Source organism: Rhinolophus ferrumequinum, chromosome 14 (assembly GCF_004115265.2).
Source record: "Rhinolophus ferrumequinum isolate MPI-CBG mRhiFer1 chromosome 14, mRhiFer1_v1.p, whole genome shotgun sequence".
Taxonomy (NCBI): Eukaryota; Metazoa; Chordata; class Mammalia; order Chiroptera; family Rhinolophidae; genus Rhinolophus; species Rhinolophus ferrumequinum.
The window spans coordinates 41,013,625-41,040,763 of NC_046297.1; the positions used below are offsets into that span (position 1 = coordinate 41,013,625).

General features: G+C 33.7%; 1 protein-coding gene across 9 annotated transcripts in view; it reads left to right on the forward strand.

Annotated features, from left to right (window-relative positions):
• Positions 1–27,139, forward strand: part of VPS13B (vacuolar protein sorting 13 homolog B) — a 719,992-nt gene that overhangs the window by 161,405 nt on the left and 531,448 nt on the right. The window contains exon 18 of one of the 9 annotated variants that reach the window (XM_033126659.1): positions 13,060–13,212. The exons of the other annotated variants lie outside the window; for them this stretch is intronic. Coding sequence (XP_032982550.1) covers positions 13,060–13,082 — 23 coding nt within the window. The 3' untranslated portion in view covers positions 13,083–13,212. Of the gene's footprint in view, positions 1–13,059; positions 13,213–27,139 lie in introns of those variants that run through there. 9 annotated transcript variants of the gene reach the window in all.

Below are 27,139 nucleotides of genomic sequence, written 5' to 3' on the forward strand. Positions count from 1 at the left end.
GGTACGTATTGCCTCACTTGGTTTATTTAAGTAAACTAAATGTATTTTTGGAATTTGCTGTGGGCCAATTAAAGTGGATCGCATGCCACAGTTGGACCGTGGGCCGCAGTTTGGACACCCCTGATCTAGTTAGTGGCAGAGCTGGAATATCAGTCTATGTGCTCTGACATTAGCCACTGTGAGATACTGCTGCTTTATTAAGTAAATAATAGTACAAATAATACAATTTGTAGCAATAATGATATTGGTACACAAATATACGAAGTTTGTGGAAACTGCTCTAGATAATAAAATATTTCTAACCTATACTGAATATTTCCATATATACATATATGGAATTAAATAGAGATGCATTCAAAATATCTACCAAGGTTATTCTAAGTATAAATGAAGCATTACCATTTTATTATGTTTTTAATATAATGAAATAATGCTTTATTTTTTTAAAAATCACCATTTGGGGAGGTATAATAACATTTTTTTTTTCTACCACTTCTGCACCTGTTTCTGTGAAAAGGAAATGTTCATAGTTTATAACTAGCGAAAGTTGTTTTTTTTATGTCATTCACAACTGTACTCCAAACTGTTTGATATTTTAGTTTCAGGATTTAACTTCCTAACAAAAGTTATGTGACATCAGCAGTGAGGTGCAATGAAAGCTCTCTCAGGAATACTCTTAATAGAAAGGAAGACTTTGGGTCTGTGAGGTTGTGTGGGCTTGAATGTGATTTTTATTTGATATATGAGCTGTGACATAACTATTGCATGACTGAGATGTACTTGTAAGTGCCGTACTATGCAGATGGGTTTTTTCTTTTCTGAAACAAAGCCAGAAACAAAATCTTGAATGTGTTCATTTAGTGGGGAAAGAATACTTCATAGAAACATATGGAAACATTTCTAAGTTTTTTTTCATTAAATTAGCCTTTTACTTTCTAAGCATTTTTATGATTGTTCGAGTTAATATGTCATTTGCCTCATATTTTCCAAGTTTAGTGAGACATGGAAGTCTTAAAGAACTGGGATATTTTGAAACAACTAGATCACTTTTAGGAATGCACATGTTAGAATTCGAATGGATGGTTATTAGAAAGTTAGGATTGAATCACAGATATATTTTTCCTTAATAAGGTTAGCCATCTCTAATTATATTAACATTATGATGGGATTTGGTGAGGAGATGTATAGAGCAATTATTCTCTTTTTACTCATTTTCAGATTTACATGCAGATTTCAGATTAACATGCAGATTTCAGCAGATTTCAGATTAACATGGAATTTTCAGATTCCATGTTCCCTTCTAACACATACATAGTTTTGCATGATTTTATTTATTATGTATATATCATTTTATGCTTTCCTTTTATAATATTACATTAGTTTTTTTCTTTTTGGTGGTCACATAATTTTGTCTTCCCATTGTAAAAAGCATACAAAGAAAGTTTCCTTAGATTCGAAGTCCCTCTCAACCTTTCATTTTATCTTTCTCTTTTCTGTCATAGAGAAATAACAAAATGATATATATGTTGCCTTTCCATTTAGCTTTGATGCTGAATTCTGTGTATAATTTGTAGTTTTTAAGATAAGAAATTTTGTTCTTGTTTTGTGGGTTTTTCTTTGTCTTTTATTCTTTACCTTGAGGGAGTACTGGAGTAATCTCTTTCGCCTGTGTGGCTTCAGCTACCATCCATAAACTGACAACTGCTTCATTAAATTCTCCAGCCCAGAACTTCTTCCTGAAACTGATAAATTCATTTGGATGTACCAAAGTATCTAAAACTCACTGTATTCAAAATGAAACTTGACTCTTTTTTCAAATCATAGCTAATGGTATCACCATTCACCCATTGTCTTATGCAAAACATCTAGGAGTCATGTTCTGTCAGTTCTTCCTCTTAAATCTTCCTGACCTCTGACCTGTGCTTTGTGTTACTATGTCTTTATTTCCAGCTGGGATTGTTGTAGTATCTTACCAAGTGATCTCCCTGCCCTCTCTTGTTCTTTTCTAATTCTTTCTCTTTGTTGCAGTCTCAGTGATCTTTTAAAAAATAGAATTCTGATTATGTCCTTCATGATTTCCCATTTGCCTTTTAGATAAAATTGGAACTTCCTTGCATGTCAGTACAAGATTATTTCATGATTTCTCAGACTCATCTCTGGAAACTTTCTTCAAGCTCCTTCTTTTAGCTATTTTGAACTACTGGGTGCCCAAACACACATACTGTCTCATACCTCTTTGTTACATCTGCCTGGAACAACTTTTCTACCCTCATAACCATTTCCTCCTCTTGACTGCTTAATTGCTTCTTTCCCTTTAAGACTTAACTGAAGCTTCATATCTTTTAGTTTGAGTTAGGTGAACTTCTTTTGTATTCCTGGAGTATGCTGCCAGATATATATGTCTCAAAAGTGTTTTTAAAATTGTATCATTAAATATTATTCCACTGAGTTCATTTTTTGGGAATTCATTAACATTTGCAATTAGGTGATTGACAGTTGTTTATTAGATAAGCATTTTGCAGCTACATACATGTTAATATTTTTAAAAATTATTTTTCTACCAAAATATCCCAAGAAATACTGGATCAAAGATAGGGACACTTTTTATGAATTTTGGGCATCATTCTTAGGGTAATGATTCTTAATGTCAGTCTTGCCCAAAATATATGTTATAGGATAGGTATAATGATTTCCAGAAATCAAGATTACTGGTACTGGTGACATTTTCTGTTTATTTTTTATCTTTATAAAAAAACTGACCTTGGGATATGCATTAATTTTTGCATTTAATAAACTGTATGTGGATGCCAGTGTATGCCAAGCTTTATGCCAGGCACTGGGAACAGAAATATAGTAAGACTCTTTACTTGGTTAATTACAAAATAGGTTTTCCAAGACCTTTGAACAGCAATATGCATAATATAATTCACATACATGTATTCTACTGATTAGAGCTGCCTGTTAAATATGAAGGCAAATCAATGTTTAATTTAACCTATTAATACCATAAGTTTAACAGGTTTTTTTATTTGTATTTGTAAGTGGCTTCATTACTTGCAAAACTGCCTTTTTCCATATTAGCATTGTATTTTTGCTTTTATCCCTTATATTAGAGGAAGGTTGTTTAATTATGATTCGATTTTAATAAGTAATAAAACTGAAGTGTTTTTGTTGGAACATAAAATTAATGGATTGCTGAATGAAGTTCAGTTTTAGTTTTTTAACAAGTTGAACTATTAGTATTTATAATATAGTTTATGTATGTTTACTTATTTACTTAAACAATTGTTCAAGTATATTTCATATTTTCATATTAAAATATAAACAGATGGTTATAATATTTCTTTGTACATGATATCCACACAAGAACTCTTTGTACTGTTGGCGGTACTGTTACACAGTTCCTTACTACAGTAAGTAAATATATTACCTCAACCCTTAATCAGCCTACCATTGCCACTGATGACCCAATGCTTAAGTTGTAACACTATGCTGCTGACCCAGACTCTGGGGGCTTATTTTATTTTATTTTTTGATGCATTGCTGTAGGCAATTTTAAGGGTGTGGAACCAAGCCATTTTTTTCCTTGGACTCATTTCCACTTTTATTTCCTATGGGAGGCTTAGCCTTCCTTTAAAATATTAGGATTTTTAAATTGTTCACCTATTCTATGATTACTGGGTGGAAGAGTAACGCTGCCTACCCATTTTAACTCACTGAATTAAACTTAGTATGGCTTAACCATTTGTGTTAATTCTCAAAATTAAAAATTTCAAATTCATAAAATCTCTTCCTGGTAGATGCTTAACTGTGTGTGTGTGTGTGTTTGTGTGTGTGTGTGTGTGTTTCATGGTTTTTAGTTTTATTTTATGCTTATATGCTAGGAATGTTTGGCTTGATTTTGTCCCAGGAGGGTGTAATTGAGAACTGACAGGTTATATGAAGTTGAAAAGAAATTTAATGAGTTGTAAAAACCAATGCTTCATTTTTCCTTGGTAACTAATATGTTATTTGTAAGGAAGTGTCCTAAAAGTTCAAAATGAATAGGTTCTAAATTGCCTAGCAGCTTTCAATTTTAACGTTAATAACTTTCTTGAAAACAAAATGAAGTTTATTCACTAAGAAGAATGAAGTTATTTTTAGAATATGTGAATGTTGGGGCCTGAATATATTGACTATTTTTATTCAGCCTTACAGATAAAAACTGAAAATCGTACTTTTAAAGGTGTTTTTTTTTTAAATTACTCTTATTTATCTCATTTCTTTTCTTTATCAAGAAATTTGGAGAACATCTTACTTGAACCAAGTGCATTATAAGGTGCTGGGGTTATTAACATGAGGCAGGCACAGACTGAAGGAGCTCCATCTTTAATAGGCATATAAGCACATAATTATAATATGGTCAGTATTGCTAGATGTACCAAAGGAGCCATAGAAAAAGAGCAGTTGATTGTATTTTGAAGGCTTCGTAGAGGAGGTTACATTTGAATTAAGACTTAAATGTAAAGTAAAATCTCCTAAGTGCCATGTGGTTCGGAGTTTAGGGGAGTATGTGTGGGTGTCTGTGTTTGTATTTATGTATGAATGTTAGTGAGGAATGAGGGTGGTGGTAGCAATGTCATCAGATGCTTAATATAAAATGAATGCTCTATATACTGTTAAAAATGACCATTTTAATTTGTAGGCGTAAGGAATTAATTTTGAAATGCAAACAGTACTAGTTGGGTTCTCCTTGAAGCAGACACTGAGATGGAGTTAGGACTGCTAACAGTTTACTGAGGAGTAATACCTGCAAAAAGAAAAGAGTGGCAGCAGGATTGGTTAGGAGCAGTCTTCACATTGTGAAGCTACTTGACAAAGTCGCAGCCAATCCAACAGGGGCCTTTGGCACAAAGGTTGGTTGAGGAGTCCTGCAGTGGGTGGAAATGGCTAGGCCCTTCTACCGCCATTACTCAGGTGTTAATGGTGGGCTTCCTTGGAAGTATGTCCTTGACTGGAAAGCTTCTTTAGGCAAACTCTAAAGGAGCTAACAGCTGGAGGCTGTCAGCTAATCACATTCCTTGCAGGTGGGCAGTGTGTCCTTTGTTCAAGGGTGATCTGTGGGGCACATCTATGTGTCTGCCACAAGAAACCAGGGTGGGGTAGGTCTTGGGGTGATACTAATCATTCATTAATTTACTCAGTCAGTAAATATCACTGGACACTTGTGCTAGGAATAATGCTGGGCGTGGGAGATGTGAGCAAAGCAGATATGTTCCTGTTCTCAGGTAGGGCAAGAGATCTGGAGGAAGAAGATTTCTAGCCAAGGAAACACTGGATATAAAGCTCCTGCTGTGGGCAATGGTTTGGCAAAACTGAGAAAAAGAACGAAGGCTACTTTGGCTAAGGAGTTCTGAAAAAGAAACAGAAGGAGAGAGGGGGAGATGGAGAAGGAGAGGAGGAGGAGGAAGGGAAATGAGGTCAGAAAGTTTGGCTGGAGCCACGAGCCTTGTAAGGCACAAGAAGGGCTTTGGATTTTATTATAATTGTAGTGAGAGGTCATCGGAGGGTTTTAACCAGAAGAATGGTACAGTTTGACTTAGGGTTGGAAAGTTTACCCCTGCTTACCAGTTTCTATATTTAACAGTCATAATGCAAACATGTCTTGACTTCTGACATAATGATACGAGTAAACTACCCTGTTTCCCCGAAAATAAGACCTAGCCGGACAATCAGCTCTAATGTGTCTTTTGGAGCAAAAATTAACATAAGACCCAGTCTTATTTTACTAACACGGTATGTAGTCACTTGGAGAATTCCTTTATACTGCTGGAAGTGGTATGACATCTGCAGAAAAGATGTGTGCATGTGCGTGTGCGCTTGTCCACAAACACACCCACACACACCCCAGTTCCATTGTCAGTTTGTTTTACCCATTTCCCATTTTCTACAGTAAATAATTAATTCTTTGTTTTAATATAACTATTCATTAATCAATTACAAGTGCCATTTTAATTTGATTTTTAGTTGACTATACAGAACTTTCTTTTCTTCTATTGTTAACTCTGCAAAAAAGCAAGTAAATTTCTTTGTAGGGATTTTATTTAGTTGAAACTCTTCATGAGAATGTGTTGCAAGCCTTTAAAGTTTAACTAGTCCCTCACTGGATCCATACCTCTCTCTGGTGTAGTGCAGGACAGAATTTAAAGATCCCAGGTTTCTTGCATATAACAGAGACCCACACATTGCTGGCTTCCATAACTGCCCTTATTTTTCCTGCAATCAGAAGTTTGCCCTCTTCCCATAGGAATTTTTAGTACTCTATCTTCCTCCGAATATTGACTTACCTAGTTGAGAATGATTTTAGTTACCTATGACTCTTATTTAAGGCTTGTATTATTTATTGAAAATTAAGTTCCAGTTCTGAAAAGTGTCTTCTCAGTGCTAAAGTTTGAACTGTGGTCCCACCTTTTATTAACCATGTGACTTTAAGTAAGTCTCTTTACCTCCTCAAGACTCAGTTTCCTTCTCTGTAGATTGGGGAAGACCAATAGTACCTGCTTTATAGGCCTATAGTGAGAAGTCAGTGAAATAATACAAAATATCTGTTATACCATGACTGTTTAATGTTACTTTAAATGCAATTATTACTTTATTAGGGATGTATGATAATATAGATTCAGTTTGGATATTCATCTAAAAGCTCTGACCTCAGCCTTTGAAAGATTGAATAGCACAATACTTTAGTATCATTTCTGACATCCTTGAATTTGTGTGTAAAAATACTTACCATCACATCTAATAGCCTAACAGCATCAGTTTAATAAATGAGACATGCCACTTGGAATTATTATTGTCTCAGTATTCACTTTCAATTACAGGTAAGCATTCTCTATGTAACAGAATAAGCATTTCCTTATAGGTTTTATGTGTTGAAATTTAGTGTTGCAAATGTGTAGACTTACATATTACAGAAGTAACCTAGCAGCTTACAACAGGTGAGAAATTGTATACTCTACTGTCAAATTAAAACTTGGCTCTTAAGATCCTTCTTAAACAATTATAATGATAATTCCTTTTTTACTAGAATTTATATTTATTCTTATACTCCAGAAATTCATTCTATTGTGATATTTAGTTTTGGCTGCACCTGAGTAGTATGCTGTATTTTAATATAATAATATAGGAAAGTAGTAAAGGTTTTTTTTTCCTTTTATGTGCCTGACATATTTATCAGTTTCCCCAAAATATACAGAATGTTAGGTAATTTTAGAAGTAAATATTTTTAACGTCAAAATCTTGCATTTTCATTTCAAAAACTTTCAAAGGTTAGTTTCTATTTTGATTAATAATTCAGTAGATTGAATATTATATACAGAATTTGAAAGATGTCTTGATAAGTTTCAACATGTACAACTGGAACCATTGTCAAATATTTTTTCTTAGCTAAATAATGCATTACGTTAAATTCACATTAAAAAAAAAACTGAAATACCTTCCAGCATAATTTATACACAGTCATTTTCTATGTGTTATTTCATTCCCTTTAGGTCAATGCATGCTATGTTTACTCTCAGTTCTTTCGTAAGATAGAGTTATTAAAACTACTTACTGTGAAATAGAGGGTGATAACACGAATAAAACAAAATTTTTCTGTTTTGTTTTTGTTGCAGTAGAACACTGGTAACCCCTATTAATGATTCCATTACCAGTAGATGAAACAGAATGGTGTTTACTTTAGGTGGGCGATAGAGACCTTAAAGTTTAAAAGCAGTTGTGCAGTATCCAAATAAGTAATACAGGACACATTTTAACAATACAAGAACCGGTTTAATTTAATTTAACCATGGCCTGATATTGTGTTCATCCCACTCAGGGTAAACCACAGTCCATTAACTGGCTAATGCTTCAAAGCCCTATTGTTTTTCATCCACCTTCATTGGCCAAATGTGTCGTAGAGGCATAGTCTAAGTTCTGAAAAACAGTTCTCAAGGATTTTGCTTTAATGATAACAGTGTATAGGTCATTTGTTGATTGAGTGGCATTTCTAAAATCTGTTCTTAATGACTTTTAGGTATGAAACTGTAATGATTTTACCATGTTTGCTGAAGCAGAGAGTAGATGAATTAGAAGGGTTTATTTCTAGTTGCAATCAGCAATGCCCATCATGACCTTTTAAAATAGCCTATATTGTTAAATGAAGGAAAGTGGAAAATGGAGAAAAAGGATGGCACTTCTTATGTGATGTGTAGAATATTCTGGAACCTCATAGCATTTCATAATGCTGTGTCAACTGCCTTAGACATAGTGCAGTTATAAAAAAAAATTCTAGATCTGTAACCATATTTTTACTTTTGGAGTAAATGTGATACCTGATGGTATTTCCCCACCCCACAGCTGTGTAGTGTTGGCTTTTATAGATACTTCTGGGATTACTTGATAAGAACTTGAAAAATTACTATGAAATTATAGGATTATAACTAGCATTCTGTCACCATTATCTTTCAGTCTGCTGTTAGTGCAAGGGTAACAATTGAGGCCTTTCATGAAAATGGTGAGGGCAAGTGACCAGGATAATAGGTTTATTTAGTAAACAGGAAAACAGATCATGAAATATATTGTCAGTGAGAAAGGAGAAGTGAAAAAATAAATATTTAATAAAAGGTCATGATTAAAACAGAAAAAGTGTCATGAATGTCTGGACAATAGGCTACACTATAGGGATATGGAATTAATTTAGGAAGTATTTGTTTTCTGGCTACAATATGCAGTTTGGGGTGATCTTTGTTTTTATTTTTTTTAATTTAAACTAAGAAATGTCCCAACATTTCTCCAGCTTCATCTCATATCACTCTCACTACTATCCCCACTGGGTTTCACTCCTGTCGTTCTTATAGAGAGTCCTACTTCTTTCCTCAGGTTTGTGGCTCATGCTTTTCCATTGCCGGGAGCACCCCAATTCCCTCTACCCTCACTTTTTCTGGTTCTTTTCTCTTTATCTTTTACGTGTAGTCTCATTTCTCTAAATTAGGCTAGGGGCCCCTGTGTATATAATTTAAAAGCATCTTGTACTTCTATCATACCACTTACCACATTTTATTGTAATTCCTTATTTAATTATCCATTTCTCCAAATGATTTTAATAGAGTTTTTGTAGGAAAAGACCAATTTGTGATTAGTAAGCACAAAATATATATGTTTTGAATGAATGGATTCCAGTTCCAGTGTTACCAGTTTTGAATTTTAGGAAACATTTATTAAATATTTAAATTTTACCTCGTATTGTCTAACCTGGGGAGGTTGTGGAAGAATAATTGGCCATGAGGCAAGATTAAGTGAAAGATGATGCTTGTACTGAGTTTTGAAGGATGTGTGAATCTGGACCTGGTAGCTGGTAAAAGCTAACTAAATTTTGGTAGGAATTTTTTCTCTGTGTATCCTGGCACTATTTTAGTAGAAGTAAAGAAGGAGAAGGATGTTAGACTATAATAAAATTTATATTGGACAAAATGAAAATTTCATAAGTAATTTATATGAAAAATCTTAAAAAAGTCTGAAAAATGCAGATGCTTCATGTTAATACTGACAGTTATTGGCCATTTTATTTTACTTTACAGTAAAATGAAAATAAGTATTTAATTTAAACACTAACAAATTAACTGGGTATTGAAGGATAAATAGCATTATGTACAAAAACACATATGCCTTATGGTCACATTTTGCTGTTCTATAATGATTTATTTGGTCTATTGAATGATAACAGTATGTTTTAGATATATTTGTCCTATGGTAAATCCTGAATACTTTAATTAAAAAGTCACTTGGCGGTGCTGCTAAAATGCAGGTTCTCAGGTCCATTCTATTTTGTAGGTGGGACTGTTGCAGTTGACCTAATAAGCATCCAGGTGATTGACCATAACTCTCCTGACCATTTATTTAGTGGCAGGACTGATACGTTTTGTATAAATCTGAAGTTCTTTTGAACAGTTATATCCATTTTGTAATGAATTTTGAATACTCTTAAGTATATTGAATGGGATATTACCTATTTGAGTGCATCAGATTTCATGTATGGATTGATGAAAGCAGTCAAATTACTTTATACTTATTCTTTGGGTACCCAGGTTTGCAGAATAAATTGTGTTATAAGTGGTTTTGTTTATTATAATCTGTGGAAAAATAAAAATGGACAATATTACTGTTTGAAATGTTAAATAGTCTAATTAATAATAATTTAACTTCATTTATACTATACAGTTTACTTTGATATATCTGACATTCTGCCAATGCCATATTCTGAGAGTAAGTATATCTTATTCATCTCTGTGGTAAACTGTCAATTTGATTTGTAAGAACAGTGAAAAAAATTATTGTAATATAATAGTATATTCCACTGACTTTGTAAGAGAATAACTTACTTTTAAATCTTGGTTATTCTTTGATTATATATTGCTTATAAAAGATACAACACTTAAGTGTTTACTTTGTTTTTTGCCTTTAATTTTTGTTACTAAGTTAAAAAAGTAACACATGTTTAACATATAAACCAATTTATGGGTATGTAAAGAAATATTTTTTTAAAAGTTAATTTCCTTTCCATTCTTTGTCCCCTCACTTTCTCTATGCTTATACAAATATAAACACATTTGTAGGTTTGTGTTGAGTATGTGTGTGTATTTCATTGTGATGGTATGCACATTCTAGAACCTGCCCTTTTCACTTAATACCACGTATAGTTATTGTTCCAGCATAATGGTCCAAATATAACTTGTTCTTTAGTTGCATACTACTTTATAGTATTGGAGTTCTATTATTTATTCAGTCATTCCCATTCTTAATGAACATTCAGGATGTTCACTTTTTGCCACTATTGTCAGTGGTGCAGCAGATAACTTTGCATATGAATCGCCATATTTTTGTTTTTCTTTCTATAAGATGGATCTAAAATGTGGGATTGTAGGTCAGAGAGAATGTCTATTTCACCTTAATTTCTTTTATAAGATACATAACATTTTTTCTTACAAAACATTTTTATTACAAAAATAGGTTATAGACCATGGGAATTACTAGAAAACACATAGAATGAAATGAAAATCATCCATACCTATACCACCAAAACATATTCAGTGTGGTCAATCAGAGCATAACTTTCCAATTATTATTTTCTCATCTACTTTTTTCCAATTCATTACATCAATTGTGTTATAAGTAGCTAAGTTTTATTTTTACCTCATGAAGAAGATTGTGCAGAGTAATTTCAAGTTCCTATTTTGTAGATATTCTTTCCTACTTAGAATAGCTGAAAACTTTCAAGAAAATTTGTAATGCAATCTAGAAAGTACAATATTAAAAGAGAAAGGAAAAACAGCTCTGAATTAGGAGTGAGAAAGCTTGAGTTCTGGATGTGGCTTCTACCTGATATTCATGGGACTTCGGTTAATTACTTCACCTCTCAGAACCTCAGTTTCCTCTACTGTTCCAAATGTGGAAAATAATGACTTAGTATTTTGAGAGAGCTATTTATTTGCAGTTGAAGAAAAAGGAGCAAAGATATGAAATGGTCTGTTGATACATGGTTTTATTTTATGCCTTACAGCCAGAAATAATTTCAACCTTTTCCAGACTCAGTATCAAGGAGTTTCTTTATGCCCCCTTGCAAGTCAATTCTGATCACCCCGATAGCCAGTTCTTGTTCTGATTTCTGTCACCATTGGTTAGTTTTGTCTATTTTTGAAGTTCTTATAAATGCAATCATATATACTATTTTGTATCTGGTTTCTTTCAACAAAATGTTTATGTGCTTCATTGGTATTGTTATATGAATATACCATATATCTATGCTATACAATATTATACTATGCTATTTAATATTAGTCATCTATTAAAATAGGGAGGATAGGTTGATAGATTCTAAGTAAAAAATGAGTTGCAGACAAATACGTACAGTAGCACACTACCTTTATTTTTACAAAATGGATGTGTATATTCATGTTGTGTTTATAAACTTGAGAAAAGCCATATAATTATGGAATTACTTATTCAAATAAAAACTTTAAATATTTTTCTTTTTCCCTTGTTCCTTCTTATTTTATTCTACTGTCTCCTGAAAATTCTTTCTAATTGTATGGGGAAATGTATCATTTAATTTAGCTCTTAGCATTATGAAGTTTGCTCTTACCCTCCCATAAATGAGTATTATGCCCATATAGTTTTTTGTATATGTTTGTGTATTTGTGTGTGTGTGTAGATAGGAGGCTCTTTCTGTCTCTTATAATTAAGATTGCTCCCCTGACCCCTAATGCATTTCCTTTAAGAGGTCTCTTAAAAGTCGTAGCAGTTATTTACTAAGTATAGTACTTTTAAGCAAGTGAGATATGATTTATTTAGGTGAATTACAAAATTTTCAATATTTAGTAGTGAATATTTTAAGCTCTTAAAATAAAGATTGATCATTTTTAGTGATTGAGGCAAACCTCCAGTGTTTATATTTGGATGTTTAAAATTATAAACAATTAGAATTAGTTTTGGGTATAGATTTAACTTCTAAGGAATCAGTGAAACCAACTTGAAAAAAAATGAAGTGTGTATCTTACCTTGCTATCCTTTAGTCACTGTAGTTTATAATTAAATCCATGCATGTTAATATCATTAGTAAATAACAAAATAATTACAAAAATAAAATACTAAATGATTAACAGATTACTAGCAAAAATATAAATTTTTTAAAAATGATATTATTACTATAGTGAGGTAGCCAGTCTCCAAAGATGGCCATGAACCATGTTTCTCAGTATTTACAAGGTGTGATCAAAAGATATGGTAAATGTTTAAATAAAAAAATTTATTACAGTAAAAGACACATTGCCATTAATCCCACTCAAAATACTCCCCCTTGCTTCAAACACACTTATCCCATCATTCTTGCCACTTTCTGAAGCAGTTCTGGAAGTCCTCTTTCATGAGGGTCTTTACTTCATCCTCATTCAAGACAATGCTCTGTGTCACACATTGCTTCTGGGATACTGCAATTTCTGTCAAATAGAAACATTACAATGTGTCCTCATCCACCTTATTCACCAGATCTGGCACCATGTGACTTCTGACTCTTCCCGAAAGTCAGATTGATTCAGAACAGCGAGGCAGCCACGACAGCACAACTAAAGACACTCGGGAAAGAGGACTTCCAGAACTGCTTCAGAAAATGGGAAGAACGATGGGATAAATGTGTTTGAACAGAGGGGGAGTATTTTACGGGTGATTAATAGCAATGTAATAAATTTTAAAATTTAAACATTCACCGTGTTTTTTGATAACATCTCCTATATCCTTTTATCAGCTCATCACATTGAGTTTGGGTTAGACTTGTGATGACTCACTTTTGACTAATGAGTTGTGAGGCAACATTGTAAGAAGCCATGCAGCTTCTGCCTGAGTCACTTGGAATCTTTACTCTGGGTGAAGCTAGCCACCATGTAAGAAGTCCAATTTGATACCGTCATGTTCTGAGGAAGCCTAGCCTAGCCACGTAGGCTAATGTAAGTGGGGAGAGAAAGAGAGATAGAGACAGAGACAGAGACAGAGACAGAAAGAGGTGCCTGTCTGACCCCCAACTGTTCCAGTCATCTCTGTTGAGGTGTTTGAAATGGGAGTGATGAAACCATGTTGGAGCTCTAGCTCAGTCAAGACTTCAGATGAGTCCAGCCCCAGTCACCACCTGAAAGCAGCTGCATGAGAGAGACCTAGGCAGAAACCACTCATATGAGTTTAGAAAATCCATAGAACTGTAAGAGATAAAAATAGATTGTTGTTTTAAGCCACTAAGTTTTGGAGTAGTTCCATAGCAATAAGTAATGGGAATAGATACAGTTAACTAAAATTTGTTTCAAATATATTGTGGATGTTAAATAAAGGTCAAGGTATTTTACTCATCCTCACTATTTGACACTTTTCTCATTGACAGTATTTTGTGACAAAAGCTACTGATGTAAATGTTTGAGCCAGAATTGCTGAAAAAGAGTTATTCTGAGATTCAGAACCAAAACTTAGCTAGATCCAACCTGGAGCATTGAAGGCTACTAGGAAGCTTTAAAGAGCTATGAATCACACCTCAGGGACCCATCAGCAATATGGGGATCCAGGTTGAATTCCAAGTATTTTCTATTTATAGTTACATAAAAGAATACAATAGACACAAGAGAATTTATTTTAAAGGAATCTAATTAAATAATTATAAGCCTTCCACTCCTTCCCCCTCATTTACTTTTTCTTTTCCTACTTCAGATTGAATTTTTGTGGCTGTTAGAGTAATAGTTAATAAAGTTAGGCTTTGTGTAGAAGAACGGGATTTGTATCAGAGAAACATAATTTTTAAGTACCTTTATACCTTCCAGACACAACATAGCATGAAGCCCCTGATGTCAGAGACCGCTAGTGTTTCTTGATTACAAACTCTTTGACCTCAGGTTCACTGAAGATTAGTATATTAGGCATAATGCATTCAAGCTCATTTTCTAAGTTATCTTTCATGTTTTGTCAACTGCCAGGTGGACTTTGAGCATTTTGGAGGAAATGTGGTTAAAGTAGTCATAATTATCAGCTGCCTGAAGTGCTTACTTGTTATTTTAAAGAATATTAATCAGGTCACTTTTAATTTGGGAGCTTTCACATGATTGCAAAATGATCATGTCTTACATTTTCATTTATTTCTCTAGTCATTTGTAGATTAATTGTAAGAACTAAATATTTGTTTACAGTCTAATATAGCATGTAACTTTTGATAGTTAAATGTTATACATACTTTTGGACACAAATACTTGCTTTGGCAAGTTCATCTTAAATGCATATGAATTGGAAAGTAGAATTATAAATATAATAAAATATAATGTAGAACTAGTAAATGTTTTAAGGTATACTAATTGTGAGTTGTAAATATTATAGCTAAGGCATGCTTGCACCAACTTCCAAAAACTAAAGATGAATTCCAAAATCTTTTCACATTTTTGTACTTAATAAATGAATTTATAGATTATCGCTTATATTTAAAATTAAAAAATAAATTCCAGTTTCTTCCAGCCATACTAACAAAAACTTAATAGTAGGCATTGCTTTAAAAATGACACAATCCACAAGTTATTTGGTAAGACTAGCATAATCATAAATTTCCCATCCGTGCTTTTTCCAAAAATACTAACCCATATTGTTCTCCCTGGACCTGTTGTAGGGATGACTAATCCAACTGCTGAGGTCTCCCTTTATGTGTTTGATGGAACACTTGGCTTGCTGGACTACAGCTGTGTGTTTATGTGCAGTGCACACCTGCAGGGGCCTGACAAATAGCTGTAGTATGCAGAGGATACAAAATTACCCTGGCAGTGCTGCAAATAAGGAAGTTTCTGTTTTGAAGTCCATATGTGTGTGTGCTTGAGATGCCAGCTGGTGTATTTATGTTGCATGCACAGATGTAAAACTGCCAACTGATTTTATACCAAATAAAGTCTAATCTTTTTATATGTACTTTGTGTCAAAGTTATGAAGTAGTACATAAGAATGTTCTCACGACTTAGGTCTTTTAAAATAAAAGGTGCTATTAAAAATATGAACTCATGACACAACTAGGAAAGAGGATAGTGACATAGGTGGTATTTCTTAAGTATCATCGTGTGGAAGAATTTTATAATTGCTGTATCATTATATAAATAAATAAAAGCTTGATTTATTATAAACATTAATGATATATCCTCTTTTGTGGCTAGTCAGTCAGGTCTATGTTTAATCCAATTTCTGACTACTGAAACGTGAAAGTCAAATTTATAGTTCCTTAGCTTGAAGGTTTTGGCCTTTCTATTTTTCAGTATATTTAATTTTAACAAATTGAAATGATAGTGCATTTTGGGTGGCATTTTACCAATGTATTTAAGTTTGTTCTGAAAGAAATATCAGTATTTACAGGGATAGTATTCTCCAAGACAATGGAGATTTAAACGTCAAAATAAAAATTATATAAAAGCCATTTATTCAGAAGAACATTTGAAAAAGGCAGCTTTTTGTTTCATGTCCCCTCTAACCAACTGAAGAACCCCATTTAATGTGTCCATGGTAAACAAGAGTAATGATTTGATAGTTGGAAAATTGAACTTCAAATTAATACTTGCAAATTAGACTTCTCATATCTGTTACTTAACCATGGCTTATTTTCGAGTTGGGATTCCTCTTTTGGACAGTGTTTGATATAGTAGTCATTTTCTCTAAGAGCTATCATAGCTTACAAACTAATGAATTTTTTCAGTATATAGTTTCCAGTGGTAATGGGCATGTTTAAATTGAACTATTTTTAAAAGTCTTGACTTTTACTGTATTTGAAATACTTGCAAAATTAAGATTTTTTTCGACTTTGCATGAGGAGAATTGGTTATTTGAATGGTTATATTTTAGTTTTACCTATGATTTCTTAGTGATTTTTTTTCACTGTGTTTGATCTGTACTGGTTTATAAATACTTATAAGTAGAGAGGAGTTCAAGTGCTTATACAAAATCATATTAATTTTAAATAGAAAAATTTAGTGATACTATAAAATATGCTATCTAATTTTGCATTTGAAACATACTAAATGAGTATTTTACATGTGTCCATCTAAGTATATTAATTGATTCTTCTTCTGTCATTGATGTAAGTTGTAAGTTTGTTCTGAATTTGTATTTGTAGAACTGCCTTATCATAGTTTATTGTTTGATTATATTTGTATTGATGTTTTATATACCTTACTAATTATTCATTATTCATTGTTATTGATAACAAACTCACAAATATTTTTAATAATGCCTTTATTTTTACTAAGTAGCACATTTGTAGGTATGCTTTCTTTTTCTTCAACAGTAGGCATTGTTTCCTCATAAAAAGATGTGCATTTTCTGTTATTTCTGGCATAATTTTACTTCAACAAATGTGGGAAGGCTTGAGCTTTTAGCATTATTCCTTAGCCATAAAAGTATGAGTTTTGAAAAGTATGAGAACTGAGGGAAGCTTCTTAATTCATGAAGACAGCTTGATTTGGAATAAATTTTATATGATGAGACAGAAAGGTGGAATAGAAAACACGTCTTTTAATGGCTAACTTGAGGGATAGAATGGTTCTGGCAAAATGTACAATTAATCACACATCAGAGGTACACCAAGAGACCAGAAAATTCCCCAAAAAGTCAAAGTAGAAAGGGAGCATAGTATAGTTTAATGAGATCTTCCAACAGGAGACAGACTCACAGTTGTGTGACATTAGGCTAGTTTCCTGGAGCTTTAGTTTTTCCACCAGAGGAAGGGAATAGTAATTCTGCTTTAATCCAGTTGATGTGAGTCTTAATAAGATAATAGACATAAAGCTCTTTCTAGGGTTAGGGTGTGGACCATGTGGTAGGTATGCAATAAATGTTGACTAATTTTTTTATAGCAGCAGTAGTAGCAGCAGTTTGAAATAAATTAATTACATTGGAAATAAGAGATACTGTATATGTAAAGCTAACTCAGAAAAGAAACAGGAATTGTTGCCTTCCTTTTTTTTTTTCTCAAAGAATATTTTAAAGAAAGGACCAAACCTCAAATTTTTACAGCTACAAGACAGAACCTTTTATTACTCATTTGAGAGATTATGTTCCATACACGCTTGGTTATTTAGTGCCAGGGCCAACTTCTTTTTAGTAGGGTATCACTTCAAACACTGCTGCCGCCGCTGCAGGTTGCAAGCACATGATTGAAGGCTTCTAGTTCTCAGCTCATGCCCAGATGTCTTTCAATAACTATAGCCAGTAATTTCTTCAAATTGCTCACTTTATCAGCAGCACATGTCATCAATCCTGAAGTGGTTGCTCAAGTCAAACTGCAGAATCTTTAGCTTACAGACACAGCTGCAAACAGGTGAACAGGCAGAAAGTAATTTGTGCAGCTTGGTGGCTGTCAGACGAAAGACAGACAATCTGTGTTTAAAACAGATTGCAGGCCCTGTATGGGCCAGACAAAAGGGATTTCTCCAACTGCAAATAATTCCAAGGTTAACATATTTTCCTTTCTGCCATTAGGTGATTTGTTAAAATTGGAAACAATGAACATTATAAATCTACACAGAAACTGGAGACAAGATGAAAGAGAAAATCAGATCACTAAATAGGTTTACATTTGTCTTTCCAAAGAAGTACAACTGGCATTCATAAAAGCTATTTTCTCACAAATTAAGCCAAGTTATAAAATAATTCTTTGAAATTTACAAGATTATAAATGTTTCAAGTTGCATTAGAAATTACTGATATTAAAAAACAATGAAACCTGAACCAGTACAGTTTTTATAATGAATATTTTGGTTTTTAGATAATTGTTAATTTGTGAATATTGCAATTGCTTTTTTCAGTTACTTTCAGTGTTTCCCTTGAAGCTTAATTAATGTAGATTTTAAAAGTAGCATATGCCAGATATATCATAGTTTTCTGCACATAAGGATCTGTCATGGTTACAGCACAAAAAATTCTTATGGAGAAAATAATTTTTAAGGATTTATATATTTAAAAAAGTTATCTTCACATTTTATTTTTCTGCAAATTACTGGAACATGACTCTAAAAGGGATCTTAATCTATCTGTAAAATAGTCATGATTTAGAAGATTGTTCCAGAATAGCATTAAGAATGTTCATCATTTTGGCCATGTCTCTTAAAATTGATAGACAGTGTTATGAGATACTAAATCAGCAGCGTATTGCTTGTCAGTATTAGTCCATCAGAGTACTGACTCACTAAAAAACAGGAAGAAGGACTATATTACGTTAGCTTTATGCATACTTCAGCATGGAAAATTGTTGCAGGAGATACACACAAACATGTTTATATATTTAAAATATAGGGGTGTGTGTGTGTGTGTGTGTGTGTGTGTGTGTGTGTGTGTGTGTGTATAGCACATGAGAAGTAAAAGATTAGTCCTTCATTGTAATTATCTACTGGGGCTCATGTTTGTCATATAGAGAACAACTATGAATGAATGTGACTGATAATAATTATTCTCTCTTGTTCTCTGGGTGTCTTGTGTTTTTCTCTCATGTTTTACAATCACTTTAATGTTGTAATTATTTTTAATGGGTAATGAATCTTTCATGAACATAGTCTTCAATATCAAACTGGGATACAAGTCACAATTTTGTCACATTGTGTGACCTTGGATAAGTTGCTTAACCTCTGAGATCCTTAGTTTTTCAGTGGTGATAGTGCTATTTATCTAACTCATATTGTTTTTGTGATATTTCAGGAAAAATAATATACAGCATAGTGCATTGCACATATTTAAAGCTTCAGTAAACTTCAGCTAGTTTCTGCTAGAAGTTAAACATCCTGAGAAGAGGGAATGAGTTTGTCTTCAATACTGTAAGAACTTGATAACTAATGAGAATGAATTTATAATTGGTTCTGTAAATTTCAGAGTCTACTTTGCTGATTTTTTTTAGTGATAACAATCCTTCTTTGCCATATACCTTGACTTTAGAAATTGGAACAATTCTGATTTATTTTTTGAGTAGAAACAAAATGAAGGGATATGAGTATTTTAATTCTTCTTATGTCAGTTTACATAACACTAAAATTGTTTAGGACTATAGTTATTTTCCTTTCCTTTTTTTTTTTTTTTTTTTAAGAGACGGTTCTCTCTATGTTGCCCAGGCTCGAGTGCAGTGGCTGTTCTGGCACGATCCCAATGCTGATCAGCACTGGAGCTTTGACCTGCTCCGTTTCTGACCTGGGCCGGTTCACCTCTCCTTAGGCAATCTGGTGGTCCCCTGCTCCCGGGAGGTCACCATATTGATGCTGAACTTAGTGCGGCCACCCGATCGGCATAGCGCACTACAGCCCAGAACTCCTGAGCTCAAGCGATCCTCCTGCGTCAGCTTCCTGTTAGCTGGGACTACAGGCGCGCGCCACAGCGCCCAGCTATTGTTCTTTTTCAAATATCATTGATTTTTCAGCTTCATTGAGGTATAATTGATAAAATTGTGAGATTTGACATATTGTATACTTGAAAATTACGATTTGGTATATGTATACATTGTGAAAGGATTAATTAACACAGCCATCACATTTTTATATGTAATTGGTGAGAACATTCAAATTTTACTCCTTGCAAATTTCAGTTATACAGTATAGCATAATCAACTATAGTTACAATGTTACACATTATATCCTCAGACCTTATTCATATTATAGCTGATAGTTTGTACCATTTTACCAACTTCTCCCTATTTCTTCCACCCTCCAGTCCCTGACGTCCACTTCTTTACTCTCTGTTTCTGAGTTTGACTTTTTTTTTTCCTTTAGAGTTTACATATAAGTGATACTATGTTGTATTTCTCTTTCTCTGTCTGACCTATTTCACTTAGCATAATGTTCTCAAGGTCCATCCATGTTGTCACAGCAGGATTTCTTTCTTATGGGTTAATGATAATTCGTGTGTGTGTGTACATATACACACTACATCTTCTTTATCCATTCAACCATTGATGGACACAGGTTATGTCTGTATCATGACATTGTAAATAATGCTGCAATGAACATAGGAGTGCAGATATGTCTTTGATTCATGTATTATTAATTTTTAATGCAAGACTATGAGCATAAACCTCTTGGTCTCCACACTGTCCCAACTTTATTCTTCTTTGTCATTCTTAGGCCAAAAGTTGGTAAGTGCAAGAATATAATCTTAACTTTAGGTCTTGTAGGTGTCTCATATCAAAACCTCTTTGCTTCTAGAGCTGTAGTTAGAGCTTCTAAAATATGCAAGTCCCACACCAGACCCCTTATTTTGGAATCTCTGAGGCTGAGGCCTGAATGTTGGTCATTAAGAAAAACAACAGCAAAAAAACTTTTTGGTTCGCTCTAATGTAGATACAGGTTTCAGAAGTACTGCTTTAGAACAGACATTGGCAAAGTATGACGCACAGGCCAAATCTAGTCCACTGTCTATTTTTCACTTGTACATAGCCACGGTTATTTGGTTATTTAGCGAGGTATTGTCTATGTACTCGTAGTGTACTATAATAACCAAGTTGAATAAGTGCAACAGAGACCTTAGTCTCACCAAGCCTAAAATATTTGCTGTGTGGTCAGTTACAGGAAAAGTTTGCCAAACCCTGTTTTGGATTTGAGCTCTGATGATTGTAGTTTTGCCAGTTTCCTAGATTTCATGTTTGTACTTGATGTAATTTATTGGTGAATTAGCTAGAGTTTTGGATATCTTTTTATTCATGCCTAATTGAGTGTGACCTATTGGAGGGCAGGCACTATGTTATAACGTCTTTGAATACCTCAACACTTAATAAAGTTAATTTTGCCTAGTTGGGTCTGAGTAGGTTGTTCATTAATTGATGCTAGCAATTGGGCTTAGATTATTGCAAGAGGGTTCCAGCAAATGCAGCGTGGCGCTTTTGCCTTGCATAGCCTGCTATTTATTTTTTACTCATTCATTTGTATAATTACAATATGTTAAAACAGATATTACAGTATTTTACAATGTTACCAAGCCATAATTTCGTAATTATGGCAAGTCTCCTAATTTTTTTCATTTCTTTAATTTTCTTCAATCTTCATGACTCTCTATCAGTTTTTCAGTTTTAGCTCTATGTCAGCTACAAAATAGCATACCACATTTTCATCATTATTACTCTTTTGAAATTTTGCCTTCATTCCTGTTTCAGGAAGTTTTGGAATGAGTGGGATAGTTACGTCTTGAAAATACATCGGGGTCTGGCAGATGTGGGGTTGATCCAATTTTAATAATAGTTTGGCCCTACTTCCAGGCCCTTAATGGGTAAAAATCAGCTTAGCTTTTGTTGTTAGTGTAGTTACAATAATTTTTTAATTGTAGGTTGCTCAGGAGAGAAAACAGACACGAAGGCATTCTGTATGGGCTTCTGTTTTGTTTTCTTAGAATGATGTGTTCAACTAATTTTCAACTATTACTGCATAAATTCTGTTCAAGGATTGTGTGTTAGCATTTGTATTTCAAATATAGTTAGTACACATACATGTGTTACATGTTTATTAAGAAAGTAAGATCACCATCTTAAAAAGACTTTTTTCATTTGAGTTGTTGAATAAAGTGAGTATGTTATTTAGGGCAGGGAAAAAAATAAGGCACTGAGGCAGGTTGCTGACTGCAGTCCAAATGGCTGATCAGAGAGTCTTTATATGCATTGGTAATGTGTTGTGCAATATAAGCTGAAATATATTCCACAAGGGAGGAAAACGGAATAGGTTACATACGCTGTTCCTAAGTGCAATGAATATAAAACTCCATTACTCACTTTAGGCAGGTGCTTTTTATATGAGGCTTTAAAGAAATATAAAACTGCTGGTGAAATGATTGGTTGTTTGTATAGACACCACTTAGCTTCTAGTGCTTTGACCAGATAAGAAGGCCAAAAGTATTCTTGCAAACATTTCTTGAATGATTCAGGATTGAAGGTTAATATTCTCCTGGTGTAATAACCTGTCAGTATAAGCATTGTATAGTATATTAAATTTGTCCCTAAGTTATGAAAAATTATTTTCAGGGACATAGGAATCATTCTTTAGTAATGATAAATGCCACTTTTGCAATGTAAAATAACTATTTTTAGGATAACTTTGCAATTATTGATAAACATCATGAAGAATTTAAAGTATATTAGTTCAAAAAAAAAGTATATTAGCCCATAAAGATTCATAGTGGTCCTACCTACATATACAAGTGCCTAGATTTCTCTTCCCTTCAACTCTTAGAATAGCACTTGCTGTAGTTTAATCACTAAACACTCTTCCACAATTGAATTTTCATAAACATAAAAGGGAGATCAAAGAGAAGAGTAATAAATAGGTATACAAATTTGTTTTAGGTCTTATATATGTGAATCAGTTGTATTTCTTTTCTTTATTTTTTAAATTAAAGTTTATTGGGGTGACAGTTGTTAGTAAAGTTAAATAAATTTCAAGTATACAATTTTGTATTACATCCTCTATAAATCACATTGTGTGTTCACCACCCAGAGTCAGTTCTCCTTCCATCACCATGTATTTGATCCCCCTTACCCTCATCTACCACCTTCCCTTCCCCCTTACCCTCTGGTAACCATTAAATTATTGTCTGTGTCTATGAGTTTTTGTTTTTCATTTGCTTGTCTTGTTCTTTTGTTGTTTTTGGTTATATACCACATCCTGGCTCTGGAGTGCAGTTTCCAGGCTCTCGGCTTCACATGGAAAGGTGCTGGCTCAGGTCGTAAATGGCCATCATCTGTGATTGGATGGCCATCAGCTGTGGCTAGTTGGCCGTCAGCTGTAACCAGTGAGCCATTGGCCACTAATATAACTGCTGTGGCTACACTAGCAGAAATTGGGGGCTAGCAAGAAGATGGTGGCTGAGCTAGCAAGAGTGGATTGCAGTTAGCAAGTGGGGTTGGTTGTCAGAGAAGTGGACAGCAGGTTGAGGATAGTGTGGCTCCTGCTTCCTGTGTCTCCAACCCAGCCACCAGTGATAATATAGTGGTATGACTTCCCTATCTATGGATCTGTGGGTGTTCCTTTTTGGCCTAACCATATCCTGCGTTCTTATGAGGGGAGCGGGAGCTGAGACCCCGCATGACACCCTGCACGACACCACATATCAGTGAAATTATATGGTTGTCTACTTTTTTTGTCTGAGTTATTTCACTTAGCATTATAATCTCAAGATCCACCATATTGTCACAAATGGTCCTATTTCATCTTTTCTTACCGCTGGATAGTATTCCATTGTGTATATGGACCACAACTTCTTTATCCATTCATCTATTGAAGGACATTTTGGTTGTTTCCATGTCTTGGCCACCATAAATAAAGCTGCAATGAACATTGGAGCATTTTTTTTTTAAAATAAAAATCTGAACATTGGATAAATGTTTTCAGATTTTTTGGGTAGATATCCAGGAGAGGGATTGCTGGATCATATGGTAATTCTATTTGTAATTTTTTGAGGAACCTCCACACTGCTTTCCATGGCGACTGCACCAGTCTGCATTCCCACCAACAGTGTACGAGGGTTCCTTTTTCTCCACAGCCTCTCCAACACTTGTTACTATTTGTCTTGTTGATGATAGCCATTCAATGAGGTGATATCTCATTGTGGTTTTTATTTGCATTTCTCTGATGATTAGTGATGTTGAACATTTTTTCATATGTCTATTTGCCATTTGTATGTCCTCTTTGGGGAAATGTCTCTTCAGGCCCTCTGCCCATTTTTCAACAGGGATTTTTTTTTTGTTGTTGTTGAGTTGTATGAGTTCCTTATATATTTTGGATATTAGCCCCTTATTGGAGGCGCTGTTTGCAAAAATCTTCTCCCATTCAATTGGTTGTCTCTTTATTTTGTCGATGGTTTCTTTTGCTGTGCAGAAGCTTTTAAGTTTGATACAGTACCGTTCATTTATTTTAGCTTTTACTTCCCTTGCCTTTGGAGTCAAATTCATAAAATGTTCTTTGAACCCAAGGTCCATAAGTTTAGTACCTATGTTTTTGTCTATGCAGTTTATTGTTTCAGGTCTTATGCTTAAGTCTTTGATCCATTTTGAATTAATTTTGGTACATGGTGACAGTCAGCAGTCCAGTTACATTCTTTTGCATGTGGCTTTCCAATTCTGCCAGCACCATTTATTGAATAGGCTGTCTTTTCTCTATTGTATGTTTTTTGCTTCTTTGTCAAAGTTATCTGTCCATATTTATGTGGGTTTATTTCTAGGTTCTCAATTCTATTCCATCGGTCTGTGTGTCTTTTTCTGCCAATATCATGCTGTTTTGATTATTGTTGCCCTGTAGTACAAGCTAAAGTGGGGTTGTGTGATACCTCCAGCATTGCTCTTTTTCCTTAGGATTCCTTTGGCTATTCGGGGTCTTTTGTGGTTCCTTAACATAATAAAGGCCATATATGACAAAACCTCAGCTAATCTCGTAATTAAGGTGAAAAGCTGAAGCTCTTTGCTCTACATTCAGGAACAGGACAGTGCTGTCCCCTATCGCCTCTGCTTTTCAACATAGTGTTGGAAGTTTTCGCCAGAGCAATCAGGCAAGACAAAGAAATAAAAGGCATCCAAATTGGGAATGAAGAAGGTAGATTGTCACTCTTTGTAGATGACATGATGCTATAGATAGAAAACCCTAAAGACTCCACCAAAAACTATTAGAAACAATCAACGAATACAGTCAAGTTACCGGCTACAAAATCAACGTACAAAAGTCCATTGCATTCCTATATTCTAACAATAAAATCCTAGAGAAAGAAGTTTAAAAAAACAATTCCTTTTGCAATTGCAACAAAAAGAACAAAATACCTAGGAATAAACTTAACCAAGGATGTGAAAGACCTATATGCTGAAAACTATAAGACATTTTTAAAAGAAATTGAAGAAGATGCAAAGAAATGGAAATACATTCCGTGCTCATGGATTGGAAGCATCAATTTCAACATAGTTAAAATGGCCATTTTACTGAAAGCAATATACAGATTTAATGCAATCCCCATCAAAATCCCAATGGCATTTTTTAAAGAAATAGAACAAAAATCATCAGATTTGTTTTTCTTTTTAAACCTGCCCTAGATTGATTTCTCTCTCTCTCTCTCTCTCTCTCTCTCTCTCTCTCTCTCTGTCTCTCTCTCTGTCTCTCTCTTACTGAGGTGGAATTCACAAAACTTATAATAAGTTTAAAGTGTACAAGTCAGTGTTATTTAGTGTATTTCAATGTTATGAAACTGCCTACTTTTTCTGGTTTAAAACCTTTTTATCACTCCATAAAGACAGCCCATACCCTTTAAGTAATCATTCCCTAATCCCTCCTCTGCCCCATCCCCTACTAACCTCTAATCTGCTTTCTGTTCCTGTGGATTTGCCTATTATGGACATACCATATAAAAGGAATCATATAATGGGTGGTGTTTTGGGTTTGGCTTTTTTTCTCTCAGCATAGTTCTCTGGAGATCTCTCTTAAGTTATTGTGTGTATCAGTAGTTTGTTTATTTTTTATTGCTTTTGTTGTTAAGTCAAGAAACTGTTTACCTTGCCCGTGATTCTAAAGATTTGGTCCTATTTTCTGTTTTTCCTGAATATTTATAGTTTTACATTTACTTTTAAGTCCATGATTCATTTTGACTTATTTATAAGATGTTAGACCTAGGTTGAAGTTCATTTTTTTTTTTTTTTTTTTGGCCTATGGATGTTCACCTAGTGCAGCATTATTTGTTGAAATGGCGATCTTTCTTTCACTGAATTGCATTTGTAGCTTTGTCAACAGTTATTTGGCATATTTGAATGTCTATTTCTGGGTTCTCCATTCTGTTCCCCTTATCTATCCGTATGTGTCTATTCATCCACTAATACTGTATAGTCTTGATTACTAAAGCTGTATAATAAGTCTTGAAATTGGGTAAATTTATTTCTCCAACTTTCTTCATTTTTGAATTTTTTTTTTAGCTATTCTCATTCCTTTGCCTTTCCATAAATAGTTTAGAAAAATATTATTTATATCTACAGCAAAAGATTTATTGTTTTGAGTCTTTCAGTCTGTGAATACTGTATGTCTCTTCATTTATGTAGATCTTCATCGATTTCTTTGATCAGCATTTTATAGTTTCGGCATACAAGTCCTCTACATATTTTTGTTAATTTTACTGTTTCATTTTTTCAGTAATTGTAAATGATATTGCATTTAAAATTTTTGTGTACACGTATATTCATTGCTAGTATATAGAAATACACTGATTTTTCTATTTTTATTTCATGTCATGCAACTTTACTAAACTTACTTATTATTCCTAGAAGTTTTTAAAAAGATTCCTTAAGCATTATACATGGTTATGTCAACTGTACAGAGGGATATCTTTTTATCTTTTTTTTTTTCCCCTTTCCCTTCTGTATATATCTCTAATTTGTCTTTCTTGTCTTATTGCACTGGCTAGAACTTCCAGCATTATGTTGAATAAGAGCAGCAAGAGTGGACATACTTGGTTTCGTTCCAGTCTTAGTGTGAAAATATTCAGTCTTGCACCATTAAGTAGCTTTAGGTTTTTTTGTAGATATTCTTTCTCATGTTAAGGAAGTTACTCTCTACTTCTATTTCCCTGTAAGTTTTCTTGCTGTGAA